The following is a 21453-nucleotide window of genomic DNA, read 5'->3' as shown; positions in this document are numbered from 1 at the left end:
CATGCAAAATGGTAAAACCTATCATGCACTCACCCAACAATGCAGTTTGACGTGCAGACACAAACATCCTCTCTTTTTTAAATAAATCTGTTGGCCTCAAAGGGAAGTTCCCCGCTGCTCCTCCAGTCATCCCGCTGTCAGGCTGGTTGGCGGTTGGAACTCCAGAGTCATCCTGGTTTCTGCACAGAAGCAGAAGTGGACGTGAAACAGCACTATTCCAATTATAGATGCTGACATTTCCTTCATTGCATGTTTAACCCTTTGATGGCTATCGATGGAAATGCACATCAAACCCATAACTTAGCATCTATTTGAATCCTAAAGTATAAGTTTTGAAAAATGTTTTTTTCATTGCTTGAAAAAAAGATAGCTGTCAATGTTGCTTCAATTGCGAAAAAAAGTAGACAAAACGCTAGATGTTTCCTCCCTTTATTCCATTGACTATATAAAACAACTGGACCAGGTGAGTGTGACATCACTCATGGAAAATATTTCACTTCCAGCTGAAATGAAGCAATTTCAGTCACCATTATTTTGCAATACCGACATCACCATGTTGGAACCAAACGATAAGCAGTAATTGGTCCAAATTGATCTGTACATTTCTATGGCAACCTCTCTAACCAATCAGGAGGGACTTTGTTGGAATCTGTCAATCAAACATTTCCAATGTTTGATGTAAGACCACATACTTGGTTGGTGTGTAACTTGAAGTACATAAAAATATGAAAAAAATTAGGATTATCAAGAATACGTTTCTAAAAATTGTATCAGAGCAAGAATAGTTTTTCTGACAATGAAAAGACTGAGTAATAGCTGTATTTTCCTAAAGAAGTCTAAGGGATTTTGACTTCATTAGACCAGGTACTTCTGTTTGGAACGGCAGGGAGAGGTGTCACAGTCCAGTTATTATATACAGTCAATGTTTCCTAACTTGTAACGCTCTTGTCTTAAGCTGATGTTCCGTTGACTTTATGTCCATTTTCTTCCTAACATCTCTTATGTCCTATATAGTTGGTGGTTTTGATTTTGTCTGCTTCATGATCTCTTACTTGCTTCTTTTGTAAGAAAATAACATTTTTAGAAATTTACTGCAATTGCTGTTGATTTTACAACAAATGTTCCACTGTTTTTTTTACGTTGTCCATTTCTTTTCTCAGACTAAAACAGTCAGAGCAGATGTGATTGTTCTGGTGGAGGTTTGTGTCTTTTCTTCTATTAAGAGGGATTTTTCATCAGCTTTTTAGTTGCTGAATTTAAGAATAGCTCCAGAAACCCTTCCATTTTGGCACTTAAAGGCTATTAGTACTGTGCTGTACTACTCTATATGCTACTATGCTATTCTATGACGGCAAAACAAAAGACTTCTCCAGGAAACCTCTGTGCAGGGATATAAGCTGAGCTATTCAAACTGTGGTGGAAATGTAAAACTAAATTATCAAAGTAATTCTGGAGGTGAAAAAGAAAAATTGATTGCAACCCCTTAAATATGGGGCTGCATGGGGGTGTGGCAGTAGTGTTGCCTCACATCAAGAAGGTTCAAATGCCTGTTGCATGTTCTTCTTGTGCATTCATTTGTTTTTTTCAGACATTCCAAGTTTTTACAACAGTTTAAAGACATGTTTTATAGGTTCATGATCCTACGGGTTGATGGAAGTGATAAAAATGCTCGCTAAATGCCCCTAGTGACAGTACAAACATTTTTTTGTTTGTCTTAGTGATGCATCTGCACCACTATGTGCACATCGCGCATGTGATGTTCATTCATGAACGTGTAAAACGCAGGTTCTAGAATACGTTTGTCCCATGGTGTTCACACTGAACTAGCAGGGAGGGGCTTTTTCTTCTTTTCCTTTTGCTTCTATTTATTAGCGTATGTCTGCCACCTACAGGTGGAAAAGGTTTGGTGCTAAATGTCAAAGTGGTGCAAACCTCACAAATCTTGCTATCTATCTTTCTTTCACAGCTCTATTCCGATATACAACTTGGGCTAGATCCAAGTTCCCACCCTAATCTCTAACAAGTAAAAACATATATGGCGTATTAATGGCATCCCAAAGACGTTTATGAGTTTGAGGTCAGGACTACCACTTGATGTTACGTGGTAACATCTGGCTATGAAAGCAGCGTGAAAATCTATTGAATGAAACTCACCACTCACTGTTTTTGAGTTGATCTGAAGGTCGCATGAAGTCCAAATGGTCTGTAGTGAGCGCTTCGGCATCCGTCTGTTCACGTGGACTAAATTTTAGTGCTGTTTGTTTCATTGCTGAACTTTTGTGCAAAAATGTGTTTTCCTACTAAGAAACTGGAAACTCGTGCACTTTAATAAATGTTCTTCATTTGTTACTATTCAGTTACATGTCACTTGTTAAAAATAAAGTAAGAAATGACATTTTTGTCAATTTATTTTGACAGGGAATAACTGAAAAATATACTTTATTGTGGTGTATCGTGATATATATCGCCATTGTGATATGAAATAATCTATATCATGATACACAATTTTTTTCCATAGCATTAGTTGTGCAAATAATAGCTAGAAATATTGGCGCTATCCTGCTGTACAGTTTAAGAAGAACTTGTAAAAACACAGTTTTCATTGGTCTTAAGGAGAAGATTTAGCACCTCACGGATAAAAAGGAGTGTGAGCTGCAGCTTTGCCAGAGTATTAGAGTCAATACAACACATCCGTATTGTTAGTACCACGCTGTGTTGACGATTCGTTTGACCATCCTTGCTTTATTTCTAAATCTGACAGTAGCTTGCTGTGTCATGAAGGCCTCACAGGGAAAACCCGAGCTTCCCGGCTCTCACGCAGACGTTTCTAGAGTTCCTGAAAGCCCGCGGTGTTGTGTTCGAGGGCCAGTTCGTCTCTGTTCAAATGACAGGTTTAACAAAAGGCCCACATACGTCTGGAACTAAGCAAACCGCATCGGGACGGCGAGGGAAGATTTGCTGGTCACCAGAGTATGCCTTTGCATGTGGTGTGTGTGTTCATGTGGGGTTTGTATGGAAAACATTGCGTAGTGCAACTGATACGCATGTATAAGTCATTAAACCTCATCCTGGTCTGGAGGGTTTTGGAGTCATTGAAATGTGGGTCAGCTGGTGGTTTATTGAGGGGGCTCCTGGCTGACTGTAGCTGATCGGACCGCTCTCTGACCGCTTGGAACCCCCCCCAGTGGTCACACTGTTTTAGCATCCCACTGTGTAGTCTGCCACCTCAGCAAACTCACTGTTTAGACTGCACAGGATGATCATCTCTGGCATTATTGCAGGGTGAACTTAGAAAAAACATGTGTGCGGCACAGGCAGAGACAGATAAGCTCCTATAGTAGCAGTCTGTTGCGAATAACAGGGTAATTTCCCCTCAGTGCTGCATCCTGCTGGTGATTCTTTGCTCATTAGTCTGTGGCTCAGAATGAGGTCAGGAAATGAGAGCGGAAAAAACCGGGAGGAATGCAGGAGAGCGCCAGCCAGGTATACTGCTGTGTGTGTCTTTGTGTGTACTGTGCAGCCGCTGCTGCACATTTGCATAAACATCAGAACACATCCAGATTTTTATTAAACTGTGAAATTATGAATCAAAGTCTGGAATTCACATCTTTACTGACTTTTATTTTTCCTGTCGTTAAAGATATAAAAACTTTTAATTGTCTTTACAATTTTTATTTTGTCATTATTTTATTTATTCACGAATGTACACATTTTTAAACTATTGTTTTACCACAGGCTAGCTCTTTTTTTTTCTTTTCCTCTTTGCAATTCATCGAGCTACCACTAGGGTGACTTAACCATCGACTGTATAAGACTCCTCCATTGTCATGTTCCAAACAGGAATTAATCCCTACAAAAATACATAACAAGAAAGCTATAAAACTCTTGAATTGTTTATGAGTTTATATGGATTAATGCGTTTGTTCCTTTGAATTTCAAACGGCAGGGGGTGTGGCCTTCTCATAAACTCACTTCTCACTTAATTACTTACTTTGGAGTTTGTTCTCTGAATTTGATCCATATGCTGTGGGAGTGGTGAGCTGCAGACACAGCTGCTCTGGAACCATTTGGTGGTTTAACCCCCCCAAATCTATCTCGTTAGTGCAGAGTGTCAAGCGGGGAGGAATTGTGTCCCATTTTTAGAGTCTGATATGACTCAGCCTGGATTTGAACTCCCAACCTTCCAGTCATGAGAGACACTCTACCACAAGGCCACGCTGCATTTATTTATATTTGAAAAGACAAAACTTGAATTTTGAGGATGTTTAATTGGTTCAGGCAATAAAAACAAGTTGATGCTAGAAGCAGATATTTAATTAATGATTATGAAAAGGTTTATGAAATGTTTAATTAATTTAGTAAAATTTATGATTTTTTTCTCTGTAAAGTGGTTTCACTTCATAATGCCAAATGCTGATGTGATAACATACTCATGTGATGAGTTTATTTGATGTTTTTTGGGTTTTTTATTTCTTCCAATAAATTCAATTCTTTAGAGAAATTTCATTCAACAGTTAATTTAGGATATAGTCACAAACATAATTAATGATTATGTTCTCAGTTGAACTCTTTAAGTTTATTTTGATCCAGAATTTTCCGCTCTAGTGGGTTCAGACAGCAATTACATGTTTTTTGGTGCAATTACTAATACTTGCTTCTCTTAAAGATGTTCTGAATTTAGCAATCCTGTTTTTTTAGCTTTACTACAAACACATTTCAATAAAGAAGTTGAACAAACAAAAGAAAAGTCTTTGGCTTTTTCTGCATGCAGGACTGGTATTTAAAAAGTAAAACTGGAAGGGAGAATGTTGCACCTGTCATACATGAAAAAAATATATTCAATATTATTTTTTTAAGATAAATTATACGTATATTTTAGTGTTTTTTAGTGTTTGGGCAAATTCTGGTTCAGGTTTACAGTGACTCAAATTAGCTGCTTTTATTTTGAAAATCAGCTAGTTGTGTGTCTGAATTTATCTATTTTATTTTGTTTTAATTTTTTTTCTTATTTACAAATGCACCAGGAGAGGACTGCACTGCACTCAGTTTTGTTGTATAATATACAATGACAATAAAGTTCTTCTTCATTCATATGTTCAAAGTATCTCTGAAATTTCTGAGCAGCTTGAATACACACGATACTGTGGATTCTTAACCACATCCATTTTGCATCAGACTAGTTTGTACTTGTGTTTTATGTCATACTACTGTTTTTTCACTCTGCTTCAGTGTTTTTTTGGTGGATTTGGAGACTTTAGTCCTTTGATCCTGACTGGATTCTGTTTTACTTTTTATGTACTTTTTAAGGGTTTTATTTTAAACACACAGTTGCAGAAACAAATTATGTATTAAGAGTTTTGCAGCATATTTGTCAAAATTTAAATTTATAGGCTAAATTATCATCTAAATGTATTTTGATGAAGACCTTTACTTGGATTCTGTAAGGTTTTTTTAACTGACCTTTATTTAGAAAAATACTTTCTGGTTAAAAAATGCAAATACTGCTTGGTCTTAGAAATTTAATTGATTTAAGAATGTTATCATTGAAATAACATAAATTGAATTCATTGGACACTGAACTTTTATTCAGTTTAAGCTTCAGAAACATAACCTGCTGTCAGCGCCTAATTAAAATTAAAAATAAGTTGATTTACCTTTTCAAATCTTTAATGTTTTTTGTGTTTGTTTCTATATAATTAGCATTTATTTTAAAGTGTTTTTTAGTTATTTCCTGCAATTATGAGCTGGGAAAATAAGAATTTCTAAATAAGTGAATGTAACATCAGTTTTTTTTTTAAAAAGTTGAAATAAAAGCTATTCACGGCCATCTGTTGACCCTCACTTCTGCATTTTCTTTTGGAGTTTTTTTTCTCTTTTCAGTAAAAATAAACTCTTAAAAAGTAAAAGCCCTTGAGAAGCTTTTCATTTTATTTCAGAAAAAACATATTTGTAAGATTTTGGTTTCCTGACTACTAAAATGTCCTCATTGTTGAGCTTTTTTAAACCTGTTTTCATTAACTTGACTATTATATTAGTTTCAAATGTTCAAAAGGAATTGTTTTGTATTTTTCTATTATTATAGAAAGTGATTTAATAAAGAATCCCAACTTTTTCCAGAAATTTACATTTTTTCTGATTATTTTTTAACATCTATCCACAATGTGAGGTTGATTTGATTGATTATATAATATTATTTGATTCATTCTTTAAGAGGAGAGAATATTTACTCCACTGACTGCATGCTCCTCTTTCTTTCCTCCAGTGATTCGTGCCAAAGTGGTTGGAGAAAGAGAGGTGATCTCTGGGAACGACATCTATGGAAACCCCATCAAGAGGATCCAGTATGATATCAAACAAATCAAGGTAGAAAAGGAAAAAAAAAGTGTTTCGTTTTATTTATTTTTAATTAAAGTGCTTATTCCAACTTTATAAATTGGGTCTTTTAGATGTTCAAGGGGCCCAACCAGGACATCGAGGCCGTCTTCACTGCTCCGGTTTCTGCCGTCTGCGGCGTTACCCTGGATGCCACCGGAAAGAAAGAGTACCTGATCTCAGGTTTGTGTCTCTTTTTCAAAAAAACTCAACAAAATAGGTCATAAAAATGAAAGTAATGATAAAGAAAATAAGTTTCTGTTTCTTCTCTGTCTTAATTAGGGCTTTTGGAGTTTATCCCAGCACAGCAAATGTGAAAAACAATGTTTTAATTCAGAAACATGATAGAAATGATCCCATGTTTAGTGATGATTTAAGAACATTTTCTTATTGTGAGGAATGCTCGACACATGAGTATAAATACAGAAGGACAGCAGAGCCACAGGAATTTGCAAACAGATGGTTGTGATACAGACAAGCAGGTGTACGCGCAGACCAACTTGAGACCGGATACAGAACAGGAGGGTGATGTGTTTATGTTATTATGGGTAATGATACCGTACCGACTAAACCCCACGGAGACGAGGAGGGAGCTCGTCTGGTTCACAGCCTCTGTTCACATCCACCAAGTCAAAGAGAAACATTTTTATCTGTAGACGATTGAAAAACAGAACAACCTGTTCTACCAAAATGTAAATAGTCAATTTACGATTCATTGAAATGACCTCAAAGATCTCTCATCTGTGGTTTTTACCAAATAAATACTTTACATGTAAAGTAAAAATGAACATGATTTTGATTATTTAGTCAAAAATGAGAAATATTCATGTATTCTGCTATGTCGTAATGTGTGAAGGTAACAATAAAAGCTGAATTAAAAGTAGAACATCTGCATCAGAACTGCTACTGTTCCTCATAATTTAAACCTCCTTGCAGCCTGATAAATCAAATGAGATTTTTCCTAAGTTGGCAAAATATGACATTTTTTCTCATGTTGTTGCCAAACCAAAAAGTCACACTTTTCTTTTTTCTTTTATGATTTTTACAGTCTTTGACTGAAAATTACTTTGGATGATAACATTTTTAAATTATTTCAACACCTCTAGTTACTTAAATGGAACTCTAGTTGAAGCTGAAATTAAAAAGTCATTTATCAACAAACTAAAACTTTACTTACATTGATTTGTTTATCAAATATACAAACAGTTATATTAGTTTTGCTTTTGGCTAAATGTTAATAAAATATTTATTAGGTCATATTTTTGGAAAATAAAACTCAAGTTTATATTTTTACTATTAATGAATAAAATACTCTTAAAGATCCATTCCAATCATCTTTTGATCTATTCTAAAATCGTTCCTAGTGGTCTTTTAATTTATCGAAGTATAAAAAGAAAAACACAATTTTGAGATTAATTCTCTTTATATATCATCAAAAAAATGCCCCAATTACACGCTAAAACACCAAAAACACAATTTGTAAATGTGAAACATCCTGGTGTAGGAGAAAAGATCAAATCTTTCAGAGAAAACTCTGAAATCACTATTTAGGTTTGTTCTGATAATCGTTAGTTTAGACTGGATTTACAGTTTAATTTATGCAATTTTCCTTTTTTTATTTGTTATTTATCTTCCTTTAAGTCCTCAGAGTAATTCAAACTAATCAGACCTAAACCATATGTCCTCCATCATCAGAAAAATGACACAAGAACACGTTAAAAACGCCAAAAACTTTATTTTAAACATGATGTATTTCCACAAACCTTTCTTTAGGTTCTTCACATTTGACTGACATTTCTCTCAGACTTTTGGAATTCTATTTACACCATTTCACTGAGAAATGTATATTTATTCTCCTCTTTATGAATTAATTTGCCAACATGAAGAAGATTATTAACTACACAAATTTAAGTTAAAGTTTCAGACCAAAAAAGAAAATAGTTTAGAATAGCTAAATAGCTAACACTTAAAAACGCCAAACTACAATCAAACACAAATGAAGTGTGCCCAAATAAGCGACTCAGCATCAGAGCGAGACGGCGCAGCGAGCGGAGGAGACACAAAGAATCGTGATGTCATTCAGGCTCTGGTTTCTCCATCACGGACAGAGATGCACCCGCAAACACTCGCCCCTAATTACAGAGAGTTGTAGGGGATGGAACTGCTGAAGCCAGGGCTTTCCAGCGCTCCAGATCTGGGACACAGTTCATTTTCTGCTGAGCTCAGCATCTTCTGAAATGATTCATCTTCTCTTAAATGGATGGAGGAATTGCAGCAAATGTGATCAAGCAGATGAATTTTTACCTTAGAATCGAATGTTTGTCTGAATTTCTTCTCAAATCTTGTTTTGTCTAAATCTTTGATCACATCTGTTATTTTGAAGTTGTGCATCACTCCATGTTCTTTTCCAGGCAAGGCGGAGGCCGACGGGAGCATGCACGTGACCCTGTGCGATTACATCATGCTGTGGGACTCCTTGAGCGCCACTCAGAAGAAGAGCCTCAGCCATCGCTACCAGATGGGCTGTGACTGCAAGGTAAGGCAGCAGAACGCCATCTGGGTGTGTTGGGTTTATCTGGCAGGATGGAACGAGAAGGCCAGCAGATATTTGGAGGACGAATCCAGACAAAACAGACTGAAGGAGAGCAGCGGAGTTACAGGATTTTGAGGGATTGTTGTCTGTTTCACAGTTTGGCATTTTATGAGCTTTTTTATGAGCTTACACACCGGTCTGTCACATGAACCGAGTATGATCATTATTTCAGTATTATGTATAATTGTTTATTTAATATTGAATCCTTTCTGTTGGTAGGAAAACAGACAGTCTGATGTAAGGGGCTAAAAGAAAACCATTTTGGCCTTAAAATACCTTTAATTCAACTTGTGTTGAAAAAAAAATGGGAAAAAAATAGGAAAAAATCAAAATCGTGACTTTAGAACTGTGAATTGAATTGTGGCTTGACTGAATCGTTACATCTCTACTAGAAAATCAAGGCTGCACATCAGTTTTTTCACAAACTTTTTTTTTTTTTTTTAAATATTTGTTTTTTTTTCCTTAGTTTCTACATCAGCAATGAGGACCCAAAATCCAGTTTTAAATAAATCAAGTCACATAGTTGGTATCAACTCTGTAGAAATACCATATTTTTCGGAGTATAAGTCAAATAAAATAGAATAGAATAGAATAGAATAGAATAGAATAGAATAGAATAGAATAGATTTATTAGTCATTGTCACGTGTACAATGAAATTTAAAAGTGCTCACTAATCAGTGCTTCATTCATACTTTTCCTAAAAGAACAAAATTATAATTAAAAGAGTTTAAGAAAAAAAAACATAAATACAAATAAAAATAATAGTAAGATAAATATTTATATATATAGTCTTAACACAAAAAACAGTAATAAAAAGCAGAAATAAAATGAGTAATAAATAAAAGTCATAAAAGCATTGGCATACCTACAGACAATCAAACAAACAGACCTTCATCCACACATGTTCTCTCTGCAACTATGTAAAAAAGTGACTTATGCTCTGAAAAATATGCAACTTTTAATTATAGTGCTTCCATAACTAAATAAATTCACTAAAATAACCAAATTTAGCAGAAACATGTAGGTTGCCAAAGTATCAAGCTAAATAAATTAATTAAATTTATTATTTTTGGCATTTTTTTCCCGTAACTGTCCTTGATCCCTCTGTTTGCTTTCAAACATCTGCAGATCTTTTTAGACCAACTGCTAACTCTCAAATCTGTCCTTGAAGTCTTCTGTTTGGTCTGGTGGGACTTCATCTGTTTGTGCACAGATGCAGCGTTTATTTGGAAACTGAGAATCAGTGAAAGTAGATCAAGGTTGACGCTGCTACTGAGAAAACACAGAAAGTGGATTAAGACGCATTAGAGAGAAATAACCACAAAAAGAGATTTTTATTTTTTAATTTTGTACTTTGGACAGTTCTAGCTCAATGTGTTTTTGTCAACTTTATTCTGAAGAATAATTGTTTAATTTTTAAAAATGTATCCATCAGTATTTACTCAGATAAATTCATATTCACCTTTGTAAATAAACATTGAAGCGTACGCTACATCGTTACGGTGAACGTCATCAGTTAAAAAACTGCAAAACTGTAGCAAGATGACAACAGCCGTTTATCCAGGAGGTCATAAGTAAATGAGAGCAATATAAAAACAACTGCAGATCTGAGGTCAGAGTTCATGTTTGAGTTTTTTAAAGTGGATCTATGGAGTTCAAAACTAATTCCTGTTTCATTTTTGACAATAAGATCTCGATTATATCTTGAACAAGAGACAAAGTTGTTAGTAGGTGTGTGTCCCGTCATGTCTGGAAGGAAATTCATGCAGAATTTCATTAAAAGAAGATTACAGAAGCAGTCAGGCATGGGGGTGGCAGTGTGATGATCTGGTGATGGTTAGTTTTTATTTATTTAAAAGGGGACAATGCAGTTAAAAAGAAAACCACATGGTTAAACAAGACAAAGCAGGTGGTTTTAAAGACGGCAGAATTAGTGAAACCCTCGCTTTAGATTTGGTCACATGATCCATGTCAGAGTGTGCAGACCGTACAGGTGCGTTGTTTTTGTGTGTTTCTGCAGATCGTCCGCTGTCCTTCCCTCCCCTGCTCGATTTCGGCTCCGGAGGAGTGTCTGTGGACGGACCTGATGATTGAGAAGCAGGTGCACGGACGCCAGGCCAACCACTACGCCTGCGTCAAGAGGGCGGACGGCTCCTGCTCCTGGTACCGCGGTGTCGCACCACCAAAGAAAGAGTTCTTGGACGCTGAGGACCCTTAGTTCCATTCAGCCAAATAAACACACAGCCTGACGGAAAAATGTAATTGAAATTTCAAAATAAAACATCAGGAAAAAGGTTTTTGATATTGGAGACACAAATTAAATTACCAAACGGTCTGAAAATAATCAGCATGAACGTCAAAAGAAATGACTCACTGACTCTTTTCAGATAAAAAAATTGAAATGCATCATGAGACATAGACTGGTCGAGTGATGATGTAGTTCCTTCTGAGGCTGGCGTCAGAAGAATATACATTTCCGACGAGACAGAGCACTTCCTGCCCAATAAAGCTGCTTAGCAGCTCTGCTCCACTCCAACCTGCCATCTTCAGATGATTATTTGTTATCCATCGTCTCTTATTACCTCATTCTGTTCTCTTCCAAAGCCAATTTCCAAGTTGCCTTCTTTCTTTTCTTTTTTGCTTATCACCCACAAAGTTTTTCATAATCTCAGCTCAGCCACAGCTGACGACAGACGCCCACAGCCTGCTTTCTTCAAAAAAACAGAAAAACCGTGAATCATCTGATGCTTCGTTAGATGAGAGTCTTCCTTGTAGCAATTGAATCTGAAGCCTTTGGCCGTCCCAGGCCTCACTGGACCAGTCTATGCATCATGAAGACGCACGGTCCACAATGAAGGCAAAACGACTCCCACAAATCTTCATTCTCCAGATCATCTTAGTGTTATGTAGCTGTACAGTTCCTATGCATATACTTTTGTTGTTTAATGAGGATTAATACTTACTGCATTAGAGCTAGATTTGCACTTTTTTTAACTTTAGAGAAGACAGGACCCTTTTTGTGGTAGTTCACACAGACTGGTGGATCCACTTCATTGTCTTTGTGCTCTTAGGATCCACTCTCGATGTGTTCGTCGGAACAAAGGAAAGAAAAGGTGGAATGAGAGTTTAAAGGGATCTTTTTTTGTGCAAGAAGGGTGAAGTTTTAGTGTCTTTACGTTGATTGTAAATGCAAACAGCAGTTTTTTTTGTTTTTTTATGCTTCTAGCCGATGGTTTGTTCCACGATTAAGACTTTAATCGCTTCATGTTGGCTTCGCCTCCGAGCTATTAAAAGAAAGCTTTACTGCTGTCCTAGTTAGCCAGTTACTCAAGTTTACAGTGCTGTTTTATACACCCGAAGCTACACTAACTGAAACATATATATGATGGAGTATTAGAGGCATAATTTAAAAGCAAAATCCTTCCAGTTTAACATTTTTTCAGTGTTATTATTGTAATACAGTCAATGATTTTTGTGTGTGTTCGCGGTCTTTGTCCATAATTTTTTGAGCTGTTGTTTTGAGAGGGCCCCTCTTGCGCTGGAATAACGTGAGAGAGAGAATGACGAGTCCTTTTGTGAAGAGAGAGACAGGAAATCGTTACCTGGTGTGGAGAGAGGACTGTGCATGTGTTTGATGCTTTGTGTAAGTCCTGGCGAAGGACAAAATATTCAGTATTATCAAATAAAAGAACCAAAATTTGAAGGAGTCTTTGTGTTCTTTTCGGTTTCTGTTGCGTTGAAGATAATCTCCACAGAGAAAAGCATCTATTCTTCATTCTAAAAAGTGGCTTGTGTGTTAAGGGGGGGGGGGGGTGTTCCAATTCTCACATAAATGCTTCAAAAAGTTCATACAACTGAAAGAAAAAGGAAGGTAAAAGCTACTGAAAATGCATCAAAATAAACTTTTTTTAATGACTGTTTTACTAATACTACAGACGTAATATGTTTACAATGCTTTTTTACATTAGAAAACGTTTTTTTTTTTTCGAATGTAAAATAACCATTCTTATCATATTTAATACATTCATTTCTGAGAACCCTATCTCATTAACATGATCAAAACTTTCCTGTAAAGCACATTTTATAGAACCTGTAGTTCATCATCCTTCCACTAGAGGCAGTAGAAGAGCGTTTCCTGCTCCTTTCAAAATGGCTGCCTCCATGAAATCTCAAAAACACTTTTGGCGGGAAAAATTTAGCTAATTTTTTACCACCTTATGGTGAGATTAACTCATTTATTGTTACTAGTCCTTTTTAATGAATATTTGCTGTGTTGAACAAATGTTAAAAATTAATTCTTTCTAATACAGTTCCACCATGTTAAAAATGTGTGGATCAAATTTGAGACTGTAGGTAAATAAGGTAATTTTTTTTTCATTTCCTCAACACTTGCATCAATATTTTTGCACCTTAGACCCAACATTTCCTACTTATGCTATCTATATTTCATTAAAAAATAATATTTAAAAAAATGTTTGGTGGATTTCATCTAACGGTTTAAAAAACTCTCTAAAAAGGCTAATAATATGTTATAGATTTTGTTCCTATTATTTGATGTTTTAAAATAGCTCTTTAAATATCTTCCTCTAAAATCTAAAGGGATTTGAATATAGTTTTGCAGTCTGTGCAAAGGGAAATTATGAATAGAAAAAATAAAATAGTGAAATGAAGTTTTAAAGGATGCACTTGAGAATCACATATTTGCCTTCCCTTCAAGCCTGGTACAGTTAATACTTTACGTTTCTGTCTTCGTTTGCTTGAATCCTCCATTTGGGATATTCTTAAATATGTTGGTTGTCTAAAGTTTGATGTTTCCTGTTCTTTAAAGCAACTGTGCAAAATGAGAAGCATTTTTTTTTTTTTTTTTTTTTGTCAATTGGTGAAATGTCGACTAAAAATGTTGAATAAAAAAAAACATTTTTCTTTACTTTGCCAGAGTGGGAGATGCTCTCTGAGCTTTCAGATTTCAGCTTTGATTCTTCTGAGACATTCAAGTGTTTAGTCAGGATTCTAAATATCACACTTCTTTCTTTGGGAAGAAAAGAAGTCATCGTTTCAAAAGTCTGACCTGCAGTGCTCAGAGAAAGAGTTATGAGTTATAAAACAAGGAAAAACTTATTAAAAGATTTGGATTTTGGTTTTATTGCTAAGACTAAATTGCATCAAGTCCAGGACTCTGCATTTTTACATCAGCTACAATCATGTTGTATAAAAATACATTAGTATGACTTAATTCTTTATTTTTCGGCACCATGGAAAAGCACGGTGGTGGTAGCATCATTTGAAGAGAGAATGAATGGTAGCAGCAGTTAAGGAACTAGCTTGCAGGTTTCATTGAATCCTTTTTCCAGAGTTTTCCAACCTGAAGGGGTTAACTGGCAGAGAATGAATGGATGAATGAAGGTCTGTGCATTTCTGTTTTTCTGCCTTCAGTCCTAATTTGTCTGAGACGGAGAAACATTTGGAAAAAAAAAATCTTTCCAAACATCATAAAGAAGTTCATGGCTATTGTACGTAAAATGCCTTTGGTTGTATGTAATAGTCACACTTGGCCTTCGTTTGGCTGCTGCCCGCGTCCCGCTGAGGGAAATAATATTTGAGAGCAGAACAGAAGTGGGGCAAGTCGATGTGGTCATAGACTCAGTTCGGAAAATATTCGAGAAATGTGCAAACTGAAGCCAGTTTGGACTTTCCCCTCTTTTTTCTCACTTCATAGGTATTTTAAACAATATACTCTGACAGTGAAAGTCGGAGTGAAAGTCATGCAGGAGGATGTTTCACCTCTGACTATTTTTTGGGGGTAAAAAAGAGTGATATGTTCTATATTTATTCATAAAACCTTCATTCAGATGTAGCTCATAAATGATCTGAATGAACCAGGTGGAACAATAAAGATTTTTTCTCTTTTGCATTAAAAAAACCTTCTCCTTTGCTAAGTTTAAATTGATGCTGTAAGGTCTGTTGTGTCTTTTTCTCCACATATAGACATTAGGCCTGGAAACAAATCATAATACTGGTGGAGTGCTCTAATCTGACATGAATTCAGAAAATAAACGTGTGTTTTTTTGACACATTTGCTCAATCACAAAGAGATAAAGGAAATCAAAGTATTAAAAATGTGTAAAAATGCTGGTACATCGAGAAACATTTGCTGCTATTTAGGATTTTATCATTTAATACTTTTAATATTCTGTTGTTATAGGAAAGCAGGGAAATTTTCTTGCATAAAAAGCTTAAATTGGATGATGTAGGCTACTGTAATAATACAAATATTACAATAATTGTCTAGTTTTTGTCTCATTTAAGTTCACTGAAATATCATTTTTTGATTCTGAATTTCTGTTAGTGTTATCACACAAAGAAATGATGAATTTATACCTGAACAGTTTCATCTGTAGACACAGTGACACCTAGAGGCGGATAGAGGTACAGCAGAACTGAATTAAACAGAATTCAGTCCATTTTGTTTTATTTGGATAGATTTGTGGAGGGAACGAAATACATTGCAGGATGCGTGATGTTCTTTAGTCTCTTAATTGCAAAAAACAATTTAAGAAAATAAAAGCTAAATACACATTAAGCTCTTCACAAACCACTAATGCAGCTTCCGAGTCTAAACCCACTGCAGATTGAATCACTTTCATCCAGCTACTGTAGAGCTTCTATTGGATGCAATAGAAAATTCTGCATCCTAAGTGAACAAACAGACCATTATTCTCACAGCTACAAAATAATACTTTCCAAATGTCTTCAAGTCAACTTCTGTGGGTTGCCAAGGAACGGAATTACATCTAAAAATAGACGTCTCCCTCTCTGTATCATAATAATGGTCATCCTGAGAGTGCGGACATGAATTCAGTCAGAGTTCAGTCCGTTTCTGTCTTACAGCCCTCATTTATCTTGTCTGTCATGATGAAACTGTCAGTTATCTCATTTAAAGCTCTCAGCTCAGGTCACCCTGTGCTGCTTTTAAACTTTTTGTTTTTTTATAAAAGCACTTAGCCTGAATAAAGTCTAGAATATTCTTCCTGTTGTGCAAAGTCAATGCACAGCATGCAAATACAAAAAACCTCAATGCTTCCTGCTGTCAGTGACTGTGTGCAAACCTGCGTGATGCATTTAAAGTAAAGACGAGGGTTATTGTCTCTGCAAATGACAGCGTTTACAGTAAAATTATGTTGCACTTTTAAATTATGCATTGAAAAGGCACCCAATGCTGCATCTGTTCTGATTGAGTGGTGGATGAATCATCAGTTTAACTGGATTCAGTTGTTATGTTTCTGCTAAAATCAAAGCAACTGAACTACAATGTTATTAAAATTCCCAAGAAAATCCAATAAAAGATTTCAAATTGTTAAAACTTCAGATAAATTAATTGTTTTAGTAAACAAAGTTTTATCTGTTGTGCAAAAGAAATCACCAGGAAAAGCTTCTTAAATCTTACGATTTAAGTTATTGGTGAGTCACAACAAACATTAACAAAAAAAATGCTTTAATAATTTTCTCTGATGTTTAGAGTTTTTGGTAGAAAATGAGGTGAATTTAATGTTTTGTGTTTACAGGGTACTTTAAACTTTTTTAATTGAACATTTTACTTGTGGAAAAAGAAAAAAGTTTCATTTAATTATTCCATCCATCTGACTGTGATATTGACTATTTATTCATTAAAGAGTCCGTCACACCCTGAACTGTTCAAAGTGTGTAAATGTCCCAGAAGTCACTGTTCATGTTGAGTGTTGTTAAAAAAACAGTTTCAGATTTAAGATGTCAAATGCTACATGCTTTTTTATTTTAGTAAAAGGAAAGGAAGAAATCAGTTTTTAATGATTTTTTTTTAAATCAAGATTGAGACATCACATCTGTTGCTGTGTGGTGTGAGAAGGATGGTAGATCTGGATGAGAGTTCAGATAAAAGACTGATGGGTCGACCACAAAGTGATTGTCAGTTCTACAAATGAAATGCTAGACAGAGAAGATCTGAACAGAGATGCGACGTGTCCTCTTTTTTATGACTAAGATGAGCAGCAGCTATTTTATTGATCTTTCTAATGCGTAGGCAAAATTCAACCCTTTTTTGTTTTTTTTAAATGTGAGAGACAAATGTCTATCTTAGCTGGAAATGAACAAAAACCCAACTATCTGAGATGGATTGTAGAAGAAAAGAAGGTAAAGAACAGAGCCCTTTGGAACACCTGGAGAGGACCAAGGCTTTGTGGGAGCTCAAGTGGGATATTTGATGGTGATGTCACAATTCTCAGTTTAAAACTGAACCGTTTGTTACAACTTAAGCTGCATGGTGAAGCAGTGCTTAGCACTTTCACCTCAGATTAAGAAAGCTCTAGTTCAAATCCCAGCTGGGATCTGTCTCAGTTTACATGCTTTCCCTGTGCATGAGTGTTTCTTCCTCCCACAGTTCAAAAACATGCTTGAAAGATTTATTGATTACCCTCCCCTTGGTGTGACTGTGTGGCTGGTGATCAGTTTTTGGGTTTAGGGTTTGAAAAGTGGATGGATGAATGTTACACCATTGAACTGAATGGGGGGAAAAGCGAATTGTTGCATCCCCGCATACATTGAAAATGTCAAACACATAGGATGTTGAGCTACATTTATCATATTTAGTATTTTTTTAATATTTTTTTTTTTAGCACACTAGGTTTAAGATAGATATGCAACAATCCACTTTCCCCACTGTTTGGTTCAAAGGTGTAACACATGGTTTGGTTTTAAACTGAGAATTTTGTAGCATCCCTAGTATAATTCAATTTGATTTCAGTGCTTAGCAACAAATTCCTATTTTTTTTTTCTGAATTATCAGCTTTTTTTGTTGTTTTTTTTTTTTTTTTTTTTGTAAATAATTCAAACCGAAACAAAACTTTAGGGGTTTAGAGAAAAATCCATTTGGTGATATATCACGATATTTCATTTGGCGATACTTGTATCGATTAAAAATGCTGACAAGACAATATTTAACCGTTTGTGAGCGTCCTTCAGCGTCTTACTTTTGTTTTCCACTTAAACCTACAACCACTAGTTGGCAGCACACTTTGAGCAGCTCTACACCGACCCAGAACAACAAGCTCTCGTGAGAACCAGCTTGTGTTAAATGTTCAGTCTCATTGGTTTAGTCAGCCTGACAGTTTTTGTTGTTATGAGACATGTAATACTTAGTTTGACTTAGTTATTTTCTAAGTCATATACTTTTTTAAAAAAAGGAAAAATTGGGGATATATTGTGATATGTATCGCATAGCGAGAGGTATCGCAATACACATTGTATCGCCAGACTCTTGTCAATACCCCTAATTTGAACTGAATGGTGGCAAAAGTGAGTCGCTGCATCCTGTATGCAACATAAGTTTGTACTTTGATATACAGCTTCTTTCTTTGGGGAGATTGAAGTCTCCAATATAACCGTTTAACTGTGACGTCTGCATAGAAAGATAGTAGCAAACAGCGCAACAAAATGCAGTCCTATATTTCGTATTATTTAACATTACTTTATTAATTTATAATAATTGATAACTTAATGTGACGACTTTTCAATTTTTGATATAAACAGAGTTACTTCCTGTTTTCATCCTGTAATTACTATCCTCTGTTTGCATCCCTTGTTTCCAACTCTCATGGCAATATTAGTGATTTTCACGCCTTTTTCTGAACAATTAAGACAAAAGCAAAAAAAAAACATGAAACAACGTGTATATGAAGGAGTTGTGATTGACAAGCTGCAGCTGAAGCAGCTCAGGGTTAGTCCTCTCTGAATGCTAAAGTATATGCATGCTCTTTGGAGCCTGATTGTGTGTATGATAATTCACGCTCTTTATGAATTTGTGTGGGAACGTAAAGTGCTCGGAGTGGTAAAAAAAAAAAAAAAATCTCCATGAATGCCGTCCATTTATCACCCACTGAAAAGATGTTGTTTGTTTGGTGTCCAGTCCTTTAAAAACGTGGATTAAACGATCAAGCAGTAGCAGACAGATTAAAAAAAGACATCGTTTTGAGCTCACTCCATTTACCATCTGGAGCATTAACTTATTTAAATCCACGTGAACGCTGATGCTACGGAAACAGACTGATTGCAGCATCGTGATTAAATGTGAATTCAGAAAGTAAATCAAAGTTGAAGAAACGAGATACCCTATATCTGCTCTGTGCAGACGAGGAAGAGGAAATAGAGAGCGCACAAAGGGCTGATGAACTGTGGCAAGAAGTTCAAAAGCAGATCAGGTCAAATTCAACAAAAAGAGGTCAGATCTGATGTGAGAAAGGTGTAGAGAGAGCCGTGAAACAGATTCAGCGAATAGAAAGGAAATGGAGTGGTACTCTTGAGAAGAGAAAGTCTGGAGAGATGTGGATGAAAGTCTAATAACAATAGAGCCTCTCCTCGTTCGGAGCTCCTCTGCAGACAGCAGCAGTGCTCCTGCATGGCAGATGTCGCTTATATTTAGCCTCAGAGCTTCTCAGACAAATGTGAGGACTGCTACGACAACTGCTGACAGCTTCCACATTTCTGTCTGAAGTTCCTGCCTGCTCCTGTAACTAAGCCTAAACGATCAGATTATAATTCAGTTTCAGGTGTGATCAGATTATTTAAGTGTTAACAATATAATGTAAAAGACAGGTATCTAAGTTTTTAGTTCTTAGTCTTTTCTACTTTTGATCCTTAGTGCTCTCACCTTCCTGGCTGGGATCTTTCTGTGTGGAGTTTGGGTGTTCACCACATTCTGGTTTCCTCCCAGTCCAAAAACATGCTTCTTAAGTCGATTGTTGGCTCTAAATTGCCCCTAGGTGTGACTGTGTGGCCCTGTGACAGGCAGTCTTTGCCCCAATAGTAACCAGGATAGGCTCCAGCATCCCAATGACCCCAACAGGGATACAGCAGGTTTTTTCTGTCTTTTTTTCCCTTTAAGGATCAAAATATCTAACTTGGTTCTCATGTCATTCAAGTTTATTTTATATTGACATTATTTTTCCCCTGTAGTTTCAGTGTGTATTATAAATGTTTTAAGACTAAAATAATTGGCTACACGTTTCCTTTCAATAGGATCATTCCCAGTTATGGACTCTAAGTGTTTTTTTATGGACAAAGTATGGCCAAAAACTTTGATTTAATTCTGTACGTACAGAAAAACACCCCAAAGGAAACATATTAATTTAAAAATCATTAATAAAATGTTGATAAAAAATGCAAGAATAGGAGGAGAGTCAGAAATATTAATAATAATATGTATTTATTAATTTCTTCTACACCTGTCAGTCCTCTTTAGATCCATTTTCAAAGCATTCCCAGTGATCTTTTATTACAATTTTAAAATAAATCAATAAACTTGTGACGTTTTCTTGAACATAGTTTCTGCAGAGTGGCAGTAGTTCATTAGAAATGTCTAAGTCAGAGTAACCTTCTACCCACTTCCCGGCATCCATCCGTCTACGTTCTCTCCTGCTAGCTTATAGCTCCTCACTCCCCAAGCTAACATTATTGCTGCAACAAAAATGGTGAGTAATATTGGAGCTATCGAGTTATACAGTTTTGAGTTTAAATTCCAGCTTGGACAAGGGAAATGAAAACATGCATGGATCTATTTGTCTGCAAGTGGATGCATCAGAATGGAGTGGAGCAGGGAGCTTGTGGGTTGCCCTTGTAGCTTCTATATCCCTCCTACATACAAGCTTTTTGAAACTGTATGTTTTAATCTATTACTGATTCACAACAATTTGAAAAGAGAAAGACTCAGAAATGCAATTTTAAGCTTAATTTCCTTGACATATTCCCTTACAATTAACATGTTAAAAAACAACAAAAACCATTTTCATCAGAGTGAGTCTTTAAAAAAATTACATTTACAATCTTTGAGTTTATTATTTTTTCTTAAAAAAGTAAATACATGTGTGTGCATCCTGTTACCACTGTAAAGTTAGAATTAGTTTATATTATTCGATTAACTAAACTCTGCATAAAATATTATTTCCCCTTAGTTTTGTTTTTGTCCCTATTTGAAGATTTACTTGTTTGTTTAAAGAAACTCGTAAAAAAGAGTCATGTGTGAGCTTTGTGCTGTTGTGAACTCTCCTATACTGCATCATATTTCCTCACTTGAGTGTAACATGCATTTAAGTGTTATATATATATTTTTTACTCCAGACCTGTTTTTGACTTAGTAATAATTGTGCAAAAACACAAGTAGTTTGTTTCATTTTTGACGTCTTTTCATTAGAAGTTTTGTTGAATCACTTTTGGACATTTCTAACTGCAACTATTTGAGGAAAAATGCTTCAGTTGTTTGTTTGTTTCACTCTGTTTTTGATGCATATGTGGAGGTGTGAAACACGATGATACCAGGTTGTGTGTATGGACATTTGTCATCACTTCTAAGAATAATTTCACAACTGTTTAAAGTGACACAACAGTGGGTGTCTATAAACAGCTTGGAGACGCTCTCCTTTCCTTGTCGTGCTTCTTCACACACAGAGCGGCAGCTTTGAGG

General features: G+C 35.7%; 1 protein-coding gene across 1 annotated transcript in view; it reads left to right on the top strand.

Moving 5' to 3' along the window:
- timp2a (TIMP metallopeptidase inhibitor 2a) overlaps window positions 1-12669 on the top strand; it is a 15559-nt gene extending 2890 nt beyond the window's left edge. Inside the window, exons 2-5 of the mRNA XM_024285225.2 lie at window positions 6263-6363; window positions 6447-6555; window positions 8784-8908; window positions 10987-12669. Of these exons, the coding sequence (XP_024140993.1) occupies window positions 6263-6363; window positions 6447-6555; window positions 8784-8908; window positions 10987-11184 (533 nt within the window). The 3' untranslated portion in view covers window positions 11185-12669. The remainder of the gene's footprint in view (window positions 1-6262; window positions 6364-6446; window positions 6556-8783; window positions 8909-10986) is intronic.
- Window positions 12670-21453: the final 8784 nt, after the last annotated feature.

Source organism: Oryzias melastigma, linkage group LG19 (genome assembly GCF_002922805.2).
Source record: "Oryzias melastigma strain HK-1 linkage group LG19, ASM292280v2, whole genome shotgun sequence".
Lineage (NCBI taxonomy): Eukaryota > Metazoa > Chordata > Actinopteri > Beloniformes > Adrianichthyidae > Oryzias > Oryzias melastigma.
This window is presented reverse-complemented; position numbering and strand designations above follow the sequence as displayed.